Source organism: Vipera ursinii (genome assembly GCF_947247035.1).
Source record: "Vipera ursinii genome assembly, chromosome: 1".
Classification (NCBI taxonomy): domain Eukaryota; kingdom Metazoa; phylum Chordata; class Lepidosauria; order Squamata; family Viperidae; genus Vipera; species Vipera ursinii.
The window spans coordinates 71,224,193-71,237,074 of record NC_139512.1 but is presented as its reverse complement, the minus strand read 5'-3'; the positions used below and the strand labels follow the sequence as shown (position 1 = coordinate 71,237,074).

The 12,882-nt window shown below is 38.6% G+C and overlaps 2 protein-coding genes across 2 annotated transcripts in view; both read left to right on the top strand.

Annotated features, from left to right (window-relative positions):
* SMOC1 (SPARC related modular calcium binding 1) overlaps positions 1–11,948 on the top strand; it is a 46,823-nt gene extending 34,875 nt beyond the window's left edge. The window contains exons 8-12 of the mRNA XM_083368967.1: positions 1,010–1,092; positions 4,020–4,125; positions 8,200–8,447; positions 9,906–9,956; positions 11,665–11,948. Coding sequence (XP_083225093.1) covers positions 1,010–1,092; positions 4,020–4,125; positions 8,200–8,447; positions 9,906–9,956; positions 11,665–11,681 — 505 coding nt within the window. The 3' untranslated portion in view covers positions 11,682–11,948. The remainder of the gene's footprint in view (positions 1–1,009; positions 1,093–4,019; positions 4,126–8,199; positions 8,448–9,905; positions 9,957–11,664) is intronic.
* PLEKHD1 (pleckstrin homology and coiled-coil domain containing D1) overlaps positions 1–12,882 on the top strand; it is a 346,726-nt gene that overhangs the window by 257,270 nt on the left and 76,574 nt on the right. The window lies entirely within an intron of this gene.

Genomic DNA, 12,882 nt, shown 5'->3' with positions numbered 1-12,882 from the left:
GGTGCCTGCTTATCCCAAACAGGCTTCCCTTCAATCTTCAGATGTACTGATTAACAGTGCCTCCATCATATCTGAATTAAATTTCAACTTGTTTTTCCTCATCTAAGCCCATTTAGGAAATATCCACCTTCATCAGGCATTTGGAGCAGGCCATTTTATCTGATCATCTATGTCTTCTGAGGTCTATAGCAGCCAACGGTTTTAAAATGATCTCCATATGATAACAGTTACAGAAAGAACCTTCCCTTTTGTTCCATAGGCTCCAGCTAAATGCCTAGTCCAGGGGTGTTCAAACTTGGCCCTTTTATGGCTTGTGGACTTCAACTCCCACAATTCCTTAGCCAGGCATGCTGGCTGAGGAATTCTGGGAGTTGGTCCACAAATCATAAAGGAGCCAAGTTTGAAGACCCCTGGTCTAGTCCTTTGAGTGCTCTACTGTATTTGTGAGGCAAGATATCAATTGGAAGAAATCCATCGTGGCAGGCATGAAATCCTGAGCCACTTCTGACATGCAATCTCAGCATGGAAATTAAATTCCTCAAGACATAATATCTAGGATAGTCCTCTGTTGTGGCAAAGATTGTCCCAACTAGTTCAGGAAGGAAGACTTTCTTTAATAGGGTGGATTAGTATGATGGTTAACCTAATACAACAGCCCACTAAAAGCCTGGCAGGTTCTGATCAATGAGAATAATTTTTTAATAGAAGTCCCAGAGGGAGGAGTTGGATCACAGGGAGACTACTTATATTTAGTCTCCCCCCCAAATCCAACTCCTAGATTTGATTACTTTTTACACTTTCAGAATCCCAGTCTGCTTTTCCAAATGCCCATGGAATAAAATCATGTGAATATAGTATTGTTTTGAAAGGGATAATATAGAAAATAAAAAAATGAATTTTTTGGAGTCTGCTATGCCTTGTATTTCCACAGGAGTTGGAGAATATGAAAGCTATTGTCACACATGCTTTAAGAATGTACTGGTTTTTTTTAAATATTTCCATTCTTTAGATATGAGAACCCTGTATGTGAAAGTGGTGCTCGATCCAGAAGTCCAGAAATTGATGATCCTTTCAAAGACCGAGAACTTCCAGGTAAAAATGAAGGAATAATAAAAGTGGTAAGGATGGGAAGGGTCCCATGCATTGGTTGGATTATAATTAGCCAGTGGACTAGAGAGTTTTGTTTTGATGTTAAATCTTATATTTATATGATCACTTCACATCATGTAATGTCAATAATGGTGACAACCAGGGCTTTTTTTCTCTTAGAACGCTCAGAATGGTGTTCTGGCACCTTTTTTTGCAAAAAAAAAAAAAAAAAAAAAGCTCCCTCTGGAAGCCTATTGCAGGGCTAGGCAATCTTGGCCCTTTTTTTATGACTCATGGACTTCAACTCCCAGAAATCCTGAGCCAGCCATGCTGAGGGGAGAGGGAGAGGTTTCCAAGCTGAGCCATGCTGGCTCAGGAATTCTGGGAGTTGAAGTCCTTGAGTCATAAAAGAGCCAAGGTTGCTTACCCCTGCACTTCAGTCTTTAAATAATTAACCTAGTATATACATAACAATATATGATGTTTTCCATGGTGAGCTTAACATCAATAACAACATTTATTAAAAAGGCTAAAATAATATCTGGTGGTATTATCTGTACATTAAAATTTTGTTTAGTCACAATCTTTCACTTTTCACATTCTGGAAAAGCAGTGGTCATGTATCCTAGCAAAAGATGTTACATATGTGCATAAGCTTAGTCAGTAGCATATGCCTTTTTTAAAATATCAAACATGCAAAGAAACAAAAGTCCAAAATATCTGTATTACATCCAGAAATGCCAACTTTGCAACCAATATTTCTCATCCATAACTATGGCACCCTAAGGATACCTGCATACATGCAAATGGTTCTCTGGGATCAGTAACACAGCAAGGATTGCTTTTTCCTTCCAGTAACAGATTGCTGGGAAATACCAAACATGGCCTTAAGAATTCCAGTGTTTGTTACAAATTTTTCTGGATGTGGTTGGAAAGAGGCCTAGAAATGCCAGCACAAATACATCACGCTTGCTGAACGTGCACATGCAACTAATTACAATCTTCAATTTTATGTGATATATCCAGGGCTTTTTTCCCCATCCATAGAATGCTCAGAATGGTATTCTGACACCTTTTTTTGCACACACACACACACACACAAAAAGCTGAAGGAAACTGTTCTGGAGAGCCAAATTCTCCTCAGGCAGCCAGGTTGCAGAGCAGCAGAATGCATCGCAGCGACAAGCCTTCAGATGGCTCAAATCGAAGGAAATGTGATCCGTACAGGCTAATTTAAAAGTGGGAGGGTAAGAAGGGCCAAGTGTGAACAGGTTGCTTAGCAACCTGCTTAAACAGTCTCTGTAACTTTCAGCTCCTGGTGCCTTGCCTTTTTTAAGCTGGGAAGTTGAAAAAAATGCTAAAAAGAAGGCAAAAGAATGCTATCAAGGAAAATGTATAGATATAGCCAGCAGATGTTTAGGGAACTTTTATTTTTCATACACTGTTCGAATTTTGTTTTAATGCCATGGTGATACACAATCAAATGTAATCAGTCTTCTTTTTTTTAATCCCAAAGCATCTGTTTGTTAAATACAGTATAACAAAGTTTTGGATGATGGAATTATTTTTTATCTAAGGATAACTAATGATAACAGCTCTTAAATCTGTTATTTTGTTTTATTTTTGCACAAAAATTATATAATTTGCATTTGCATTTATTTACAAATAGAATATGTTGTTAAAATGTATTGGTGCTGAAATAATTAGTGCACACATATACCTAAAACCAATTTATTGCATTTGGCAATTGTACTAAAAAAATCTCATTGTCAACCAATTTAATTCATTTAATTTGAAATCAAGTGAAAAATTGATTTAAATTATTTTATTAAAACAAATTAATGGCAATTCTTTTATAAGAAGTTGCCTCAGACAAAATGAGTTTGACATGCCTGCTCTAGATAGTTGAATGCTCCAAAATAAATTCTAGACCAGGCCTGTACATGTAGCCTCCCAAGCACCCTTGGACAGAGCACACTTAAAAAAAAAGTAATAAAATCACCACCACTGCCCTGAAAGTCATGTTGCCTAGTGCCTCCATGGCTTACCATAACCACAAACTCCAACACTGTAGATGCTCCTCTAGTCACCAAATCATTGATTAGCCCACCAGCATTCCTTTGGAGACCACAAAGATTTTTAATTTATCAGTGTGGGCCTTTCCCTTCTACAAGTTGCACAGACCTCTTCTAGATTTTCCTCTTGCCTTCCTTTCTGAGTTAACTCCTTGGTCTGACACTGAGCAAAAATTGACTTTGTAGGGAAGCATATTATCATTTGATGTATATTTAACATATGTTATACCTTTATTTACCAATTATATAATATTTGTATGCAATCCACATGGCGAGGTTTGGGGCAACTTACAATATTTTTAAAATCAGAAGATTAAAACATAAAAGCAAGGCTTTTTTTCTCATAGAATGCTCAGAATGGCGTTCCGGCACCCTTTTTTGCACACACACACACACAAAGCTTTTGCACAAGCTATGCTACTCCCTCTATTGGCTTTCGAAAGCCTATTGGCTTTTGAAAGCCAATAGGAATTGCTGCTGAGCACGGCTTTTCAAGTGTCCATGAACCCCCGCTTGCTGTTTTCTTTTGCTATTATTTTTTTAAATTTTTATTGGGAGATTTAATGTATATTAACATGAAATACCCACCGTGTGCATTTATGCAACTATGTTATAATTCCACTGGAACAACCAAGAGCATTTTTCTTAGAGAAATCAGTCTTTGCCTCCTTCCACATTTATTGTGGAAGAAGAAAATGCCTGTTGCTAGTGAAGAACCAGTTGAGATCTCAACCTACTGAAAATATTTCATCAGAACTGTCTGAAATATAACATGGCAACAATATAGACATGGGCGAAAAAAACCATTTTGTCTTCTGTTTTTTTTTTTTAAAAATAAGTTGCTCTCCTTTCCAGGTTGCCCAGAAGGGAAAAAAGTAGAATTTATTACCAGTTTACTGGATGCTCTCACCACAGATATGGTACAGGCTATTAACTCAGCAGCACCTGGCGGAGGTGGAAGGTGAGTTCGGAAGCATTCAATTGAAATAGAAATAGAAACGAGACACCCAAAAACCTGTGTCTAGCCTAGACAATAACACAATTGCAGGAGGATGATACAAAGTAGAAACCCATGCTCTATGTAATGTCTTAGGAAAATCAAAGAGGCTTCCTCATATACAGATGGTCCTTGACTTATGTTCAACTTGGGATCGAAATTTCCATTGTACGTTGTTATGGTGCAAACCACAAGCTGATGGGACTGGATCTTTTTATTATGAGAAATTGAATCACTATGGTTGTAACTTGAGTCACACAATTGGAAACCACTAAAAAAATAGCAAATTGTGCTAATGTAACTATGGGATACTGTTTGTAAATTGGAGCTGCTTGCCAAGTGTCCATATTGTGATCACATAAGCATGGGGGAAGGGCAATAGTCATAAATTTGAATTTAGGTCATAACTGACTTTTTTTTGGGAGGCCGTCACTAATTTGAATCACTATTACATAAATAATAATAATAATAATAATAATAATAATAATAATAATAATAATAATAACAACAATAATAATAATAACAATAACAATAATAATAATAAAAATAATAATAATATAATTTAATTTCTATACCGCCCTTCTCCCAAAGGACTCAGGGTGGTGTACAGGGCAATACAATAAAATACAACATACAAAAATTTAAAAATATTAAATATTACAGCCCAATTCAATACAATTAATACAATAACATTAAAATACCCCTAAACCCATCAGACCAGGCCGGCTTGTTCAAATAAATATGTTTGTATAATGATTGTAAGTCGAGGACTACCTGTATGTTTCCAAGTATCACTTCCCATTTTCATTGTGAAAGTGATAAGCTCTTGCTTTTTGCTCTTGAGACCCAAACAAGTTAAGGTTTGTACAATTCATACTGTATATAAAATGGGTCTCTTCTCTACAAAGGAGAACAAGTGAACCTTCTTCCATTTTACCTCACAGTTTTTCCTGCTTGGGTTAAGTTTGCTACTGAAGTCAAGCAAAAGCAATGCAGTGCAGTGCAAAGAGTTCAAGAAAAGGAAGATTTTCCCCCCCCACACACACAACACTTCCCTCAGTTTTGGGTGGATTTATGCTCCTGTACTATTTCTGTATTTATTCTTATGACCTTTAGTCTGAACCTCTGATAAGTTATTTAAAATATGGTTGTACATGACTTATCTTTTGGGATTTTGGTTCTTCAGTAAAAAAATCTGTTCTGTTCTCAGTTGGCTAGTCAATATAAGCTTGTTTATGCTTGCATAGATATATGCCATCCAGTTGCTTCCACATGCTTGAATTAACATTAAGATACCTTCACAAATTCTTCACATTTGTATACATTTTTATTTGTTCTCACTGACTTTATCTCTCTGTGTTTGGTATTAACAACTCTGTTCATGTGTAAGCTATTCTTTTCCTACATTTTTCATTTATGTCTATTATTGTACTATTAAAAGGGAAAGAGCTGGAGGTTTATGTTTAATTTCCCGAGATCAGTACTTTTAAAATATTTTGTTCTTCATTCTGTAGTCTGATCTTCCTTCAACAATTCTGCTCAAATAAACATTGGGTTTTTTATTAATCATATTGATAGCTGATTATCTGCAATCTCAGTCTTTCGATACCCATCAACGTAACAGAATGTTTAACATGCATTGCTAATATTCCACATTTTATTTTATTTTATTTTTGTGAATGGTGAGAACAGCCATTTCATTGACTTTAGAAAGGCCGCTAAAAACTTGAAAAAACAATAGTAAAGAAAAGCCTAACAACAAAAGATGCTGCAGATTGCTGGCAGTTCTTGAAGAGAAGAATAGTTTCCTTCTCAACAAGCCCTCACTGAACCCGCCACTTAGGACAATTTTTGTCCTGTTTCCAACCTCCCCTTTTTGTGGTTCTACCACAACTACAGAGGATTCTGGAAGAAGTGAGTCTTTGGGCCTCTTTCAGTCAGGGTCCAGACTGGAATATGGGACCAAAATAGCATCGATTATACTCTTGGATGGCCTCTGGTGGGGGCAGGAGGATGGAGGTGGAGTGTCCATCCTGCCTCTTCAAGAGCTGTGGTGGCGCAGTGGTTAGAATGCAGGCTAACTGCCGACTGCCAGGAGTTTGATCCATACCAGCTCAAGGTTGACTCAGTCTTCCATTCTTCTGAGGTCGGTAAAATTGTTAGGGGCAATATGCTGACTCTATCAATCCCTTAGAGAGTGCTGTAAAGCACTATGAATAGTATATAAGTCTAAGTGCTATTGCTACTCTTGACATCTCAGTGGCTTTCAATACCCATTGACCATGGTATCCTTCTGGACTGGATCTAGGAGGTAGGAAGGGGCAGCTTTGTGACGTGCTTCCTCCAGGGTCATTTCCAACTGGTATTGATTGGGGAAAAGAGGTCTGTCCTGTAGTCTTGGAATTTTGGGGTGCTCCAAAGCTTGATGCTCTGGGCACTGTGAGTATGCCTCAAAGGTGCTAGCTGAGAAGGAAAATTGGGAGTAGGCACTGTTCAGTCACCACTCCTGTGTGGTAAATCAAATATAGGTTGTGCTTAACGTACAATTATTCAATTAGCGATTGTTCAAAATTAGTGGCTTATGACTGGTCCTCCCAATTAGAAACACCGCAGCATCCTCTCGGTCACGGGATCAGAATTTGGACACCTGGCAGCCACCTTGTATTTTACAACAATTGCAGCATCCCAGGTTCATGTAATTGCCCAGATGGCTTCCAACAAGCAAAGTCAAGGGTGGGGGGGACCAGGGAAGCAGGATTTTGCTTAATGACTAGAGGATTTACTGCAGTTATTTGCCTAACAATCATGGCAACAAAGGTCATAATTCTCTTAACTATCTTGCTTAGCACCAGAAATTCTGGTCCAAATTGTGGTTGTAAGTGGAGAACTACCTGTATGTGTTCTGGAGTTGTCTTATCAGTGAGAGGGGCAGCATATGAATTTGATAAATAATATAATATATAATAATGTGAGAAAATAGAATTGGCACCAATAATATCTATTTCTCCTCCTTTTATTCTATTACTGATGGAGGGTATCAATTTAAAAGAAGCAGGAGGGGGGGAATTGCTCTTTAGCCCATTCCCAATGGATCTAGACCACTATTCTCTAACCCTATTGGATCCTGGGAAAAATATCTTTCTGAAGCTCTTGATATCATTAAAGTGTTTGTGTGTGTGCATGTGTGTGTGTGTCTGTGCATAATATTTTAAATCTATACTGATTATGTTTTATCTTAATCTTTGTTCATGAACAATATTTACTAGACAGAGAAATGTTGTCTAGGTTCATGCATCTATTCTATTTGGAATCTTGCTGGATCTGAATTTTATAGCCTGTAAGTGAAACAACTCTTGTGTGCTAGTTTTTCTTTCTTTCTACATTTGGGTTATATTGAACCACGATGTTAACCTAATCTCGCAGAAGACAAGATCACAAATGATGCTGATTAACACAGACTTTGTGTGTTTATGTGTGCGAATCTCTTTCTGTTCCACTGTTTTCCTGCATGACCTTCCTTCATTGCTTACCACTCACAAAACAGGTGTTCACTCAACAACTCGCTGCCTCTTGAAATTCCCATCGGATAGTTTGTTTAAGATAGGTGTTTAGACCGAAGACATCTTTGTATCCAACATCTTTAAAGTGATTTGCAGAGGCAGCATTTTCACAGATAATTGGAAGATGATAACGAAGATCCACTTAGCATTTTCATTTCATTTCAGAATTTTTAAAACCCTTTAATGTCCATTATCTCAGAAGTGGGTGTGGGTGTAGGTGTATGTTTGATTGGTTGAATTAGGAGCTGCTTAAATTTGTATCTTTTTCAGTCTTTTGTGGTCATGCAAGGCTCCCCTAAACATTTCTGGAAAAAAGAGGTCCAGTTGTCCCTAGAAGCAGACGGCTGACAGGGTTGATGATAAGGATAGGAGTGTGTTAAGGATCTGGCTACCAGATTTTGTCTGTGTTTCTGTTTTATACGTGTCTATGAGTGAGAGAGAAAAACATCTAGCCTGATACCATTATGCGTCTTCCAAGGTTCCCCGAGCCTGATCCCAGCCATACCCTGGAAGAGCGGGTGGTACATTGGTACTTCAGTCAGCTGGACAGCAATAACAGCAGCGACATCAACAAAAGGGAGATGAAACCTTTCAAGCGCTACCTGAAGAAGAAAGCCAAGCCCAAGAAATGTACACGACGCTTCACCGACTACTGTGATCTCAACAAAGACAAGTCCATCTCGCTACAGGAATTGAAAGGCTGTTTGGGGGTCAGGAAGGAAGAAGGTTGGCCTGTCTTTTATGGATTAGGATGAACTAACAACTGGCTTTGGAATTCCAGCTGATTTGCTTTATTGTCCAAGTCGTTTTGTTTTGGTGGGATTGTGGCTTTTTTCTTGGGCCGGGGGTGGGGGGAGGAGAGGGGACAGCCATTTCAAGGGAAGAAAAGGGCCAAGAAGCTGGTAATCTCGATCATTTGGAGACAGGTTCTACTTCTTTGGTTAAGTGCAGATTTCCCTTGAAATAGTTACACCTTTTTTTTTTTACAAAAAGTTATACCTCACAATGTCTTTCAAGAGAGGCAGTTTGGTGTATTGATTAAACCATCAGGCTACAAACCAGGAGATGGTTTGTTTTAGGCCCACCTGAGGTACAATGCCAGGAGGGTAACCTTGGGCCAGTCACTCTGAGTCTTAGGAAGAAAGCAAAGCCAAACCACTTCTAAGAAAGGTTGCTGGGAAGACTTCATGAACCTGTCTAGGCAGTCACTGGGAGTCAAGATTTTTCAGCTGTACAACGTTTTGAAATGCTACTGTTTACATTTGTTTTTGCTTTTCTCTTTGGATTGAAACCATGATGTGTTAGGGTAAAGATTAAGCAAGCCCCATCCTGAGGCACATTGCTAAGTACAGATTCCCTGGGCCTAATAATTCACTTGCACAGTCATGGATTTTCTGGATTGTGTATGTTGTAAACCCTATACCGGGGGTAGGCAACCTCGGCTCTTTTATGACTCATGGACTTCAACTCCCAGAATTCCTGAGCCAGCCATGCTGAGGGAAAAGGGAGAGGTTTCCAAGCTGAGTCATGCTGACTCAGGAATTCTGGGCGTTGAAGTCCATGAGTCATAAAAGAGCCGAGGTTGCCTACCCCTGCCCTATACCTTCTAGGATGAAATTAAAGACCAGTCTTTATACAGCACTGGGTCCTGTGCAACTATTTACTTGAAGCTCAGCCCATCTGTAGAAAGACTGTAATGGCAATTTTCTTGCTCTCCCTGCCTCAATCTACCCTTAGCCTGGAGACGTGCCACCTTGGGGGAAAAAATGAAACAAAATCCTTTATTAATACAAAAGGATATGTCCTATATTCAGAATTGCCCAGCTGTTTCCATTTTATTTTTCTGCAGATATTAATGAGTTCATTGCACAGGAGAAGCCACTATTTTGAAGAAATTTAATAATGTTCATTGCTATTTCTCTGATCTCAGTAAGATAGATGCTTATAAAATAGGCCTTGTGATGTTCGTTGAGTGAATTGCTCATTATATGGATTTACATTTACTAGTTTTCTAAAACTAATATAACCCAGGCAAGAAATTGGTTTAATGCTCTTCCTAATTCTAATGTGAGGTTTTTTCAGGTATCACTGTCAGATTAGTCTTTGTATCTTTTTAAAGTGTAAAGCAATCACAGGACCAATATGTAGAGTTAGTAGACAAAAGAATATTCTTTACATTTACAGGCAGCATTGGCAGCTTCCCTGATGGAAAAAGGCAAGGAGTTAATCCTTTCAGTAAGTAGTTTTTATTGTTTTGATCACCTTCCTATCCCTAGATCTCTCTTAACCTGCCCCTTGGGGCCTTTTAAGATGATGTAACTCAGAGACACTAACTTAACACACCAGCTTGTGTTGCCCTCTTAGATCAAGAAATCCAGAGAAGGAGGCTCAATTTACATCTTTCTTCAAATGCTTCTGACTTGAAAGAGCCTTATTATTAACTATTTATCTTATAACAATCTATATAACCTGGTATACTTGAATTACATACATTGTCTCAATAATATCTAAAGAATATTTTTGCTTGCTTTTTATTTGAGCAGGATAAAGGAAACAATTATTAAGAATACGTTAAAAGAAGTTTGCAATTACCTACACCAAGTTATGCTCGACTGAAGGCGAATATACGTGTCCCAGGATAATGTTACAGGATCCAATCTGGGTCAGTCACTGGGAACAGAGGTTTAGTTTTCCGAGCTTTCGGATCCATTGGGCTCCAGCCCAAGTCCAAAAGCATAGAACAATTAATCAGCGGAACAACCCGCCTCCAGAAGTTGTGAATGCTCCAATACTGGAAGGTTTCAAGAAGAGATTGGACAACCACCTGTCTGAAATGGTATAGGGTTTCCTGCCTGAGCAGGGGGTTGGACTAGAAGACCTCCAAGGTCCCTTCTGACTTTGTTATTCTGCATTCTGTATGACTAAACCTCTTGTTCTGGTGACTGAACCAGATTGGATCCTGCAAAGTTATGCTCTTTCGCTTTTTAATCAATGAGTAGCATAAAATTAAAATTAAGGTTAGTATACAATCATGTACAGAATCAAACCTGTTACTAGTTGTGTTGTTAAAAACAAAAGGAAACAGCATTGTAAAATACAGCTTTGAAAACTGTTTCCTTTTGTTTTTAAAACCACAACTAGTGACAAGTTTGACTGTCTACATGATTGTATACTAACCTTAATTTTAATTTTATGCTGCTTTTTACAGCTTCATTGTATCCTGCTTTTCTCAACCCAAGATGGTATGGGCAGGAAGGAATTAAGAGATTTTTTTTTTAAAAAAGTGTAAATTATTGTAATTATTTTAAATTAATATAATCATAAAGAACTATTTTTTGTGAGATATGTGCCTGAAAAAAGCGTTTCTCTGTAAAAATATGCATATAAAAAGAGACTTGTATTTCAAACAAGAATTTACCTTGGTATAATTTATAAAAGAAAGAATAGCATGACTAGATAGATGACTAGATTTATTCTGATGTGTGTCTGACTGGCATTTATCCATGATACTTTAATATTGCACATATCCGTGAAAATCAGAAACACTTTTCAAATGCGTGCAGTTGGTAAAGGGTGCTGATTTCCAAAAGAAATTAAAATAATCTAATTTTAGCTATGCAGAGTGCTTCTCTTGCAGTGAATCTTCTATCAGTCTTTCTATTTAAAATTAAAGGTTTTAAATATATTTAAAATTGGAGGACATGCCTAAGGAAGGTTATGTAGCTCTTAGAATCTCCTAATGGTTTTCCATTATCTGCTTCCTAGGGCTGAGACACAGTGATTGACACAGCTGGTTTTGTGCTTAGGCAGGACTAGAACTCACAGTCCCCTGGTTTCTAGCCTGCTGCCTACACCCTAACTTGCTCCCTTAATCAGTTGATTACTTTTAATAGGATTTAATTGGTTTGTCACCTTTTGTTTTCTTCTCTGTCTACAACTTCAGTAGGACGTCTTGTTTAAGAGGATATGCCATGGATGGATGAATGGAAGGATAGGATGCATAGCCATCTGAAAAACATGTGGGACTGGCAACACCCTGTGTAGCAGAAGTGGCAGTCACAACATTTGCACTTTGTTAAAAAAAAAAAAGAAGGAAGAAGAGAAAAATTATATGTCTACATATAATACAGGGTTGTTGTTTTTTTAGTAATCTGAAGAAAAGAAGAACCACCATTGAAATTCGGAAAGAAAACTGAAAATCTACTTGTGATTTAAATCTTGAGGATTGCTTGGACTTGAAAAAATGTTTAATATACTGTATATAAAATGTAAATTACACAGTGATTTTCTGTTGGTTATATGACTATTTGATTTCTGCCCAGTTTCCCCCCCCCTTTTAAAGAAGCACAGCAGATTCAGGAATGCGCTGATCTTTACAACCTTTCAAAATTCTTCCATATCTTATTCAAGTAAGCCAAAAATGGTTGCACATAGACATTCTTTAGAACAGACATGTCAAACACAAGGCCCGGGGGCCAGATCCAGCCCACGAAGTGGTTTCATGTGGCCCACGAAGCCATCCTGGAAACAGTGAGGGAATGGCCCCCACTGCCTTGGCCCTGGCCCAGAGACCCTCCTCCTGCCAGAGACCCTCAGATCTGTCCCACTCCTGCTGGCCATGCCCACCCAGTAGGCCATGCACACTCTAGCCACGCCCACCCAGTAGGCCACACCCACCCGGCCCTTTGAGGGCAACCGCAATGCTGATGCGGCCCTCAATGAAATTGAGTTTGACACCCCTGGTTTAGAACCTCATAGCTGTGTATTTGGGTGCCATATTTGTCATTTATTTCTTCACCAGGCATTTATAATGCTTTCTAATGAGCCCTGGTGGCACAGTGGTTAGAGTGCACTACTGCAGGCTACTTCTTCTGACTGCCGGCTGCCAGCAGTTCGACAGTTCGATTCTCACTGGCTCAAGGTTGACTCAGCCTTCCATCCTTCTGAGGTCGGTAAAATGAGGACCCAGATTGTTGGGGGCAATATGCTGATTCTGTAAACCGCTTAGAGAGGGGCGTAAAGCACTGTGAAGTGGTATATAAGTGCTATTGCTATTGCTAACACCACCCAGTCTTTGTTAAGTGATGGAAGGTCTGCCTTCATGAAGACCCAGACTGTTGGGGGCAATTAAGCTGACTTTGTAATAATGCCGCTTGGGGGG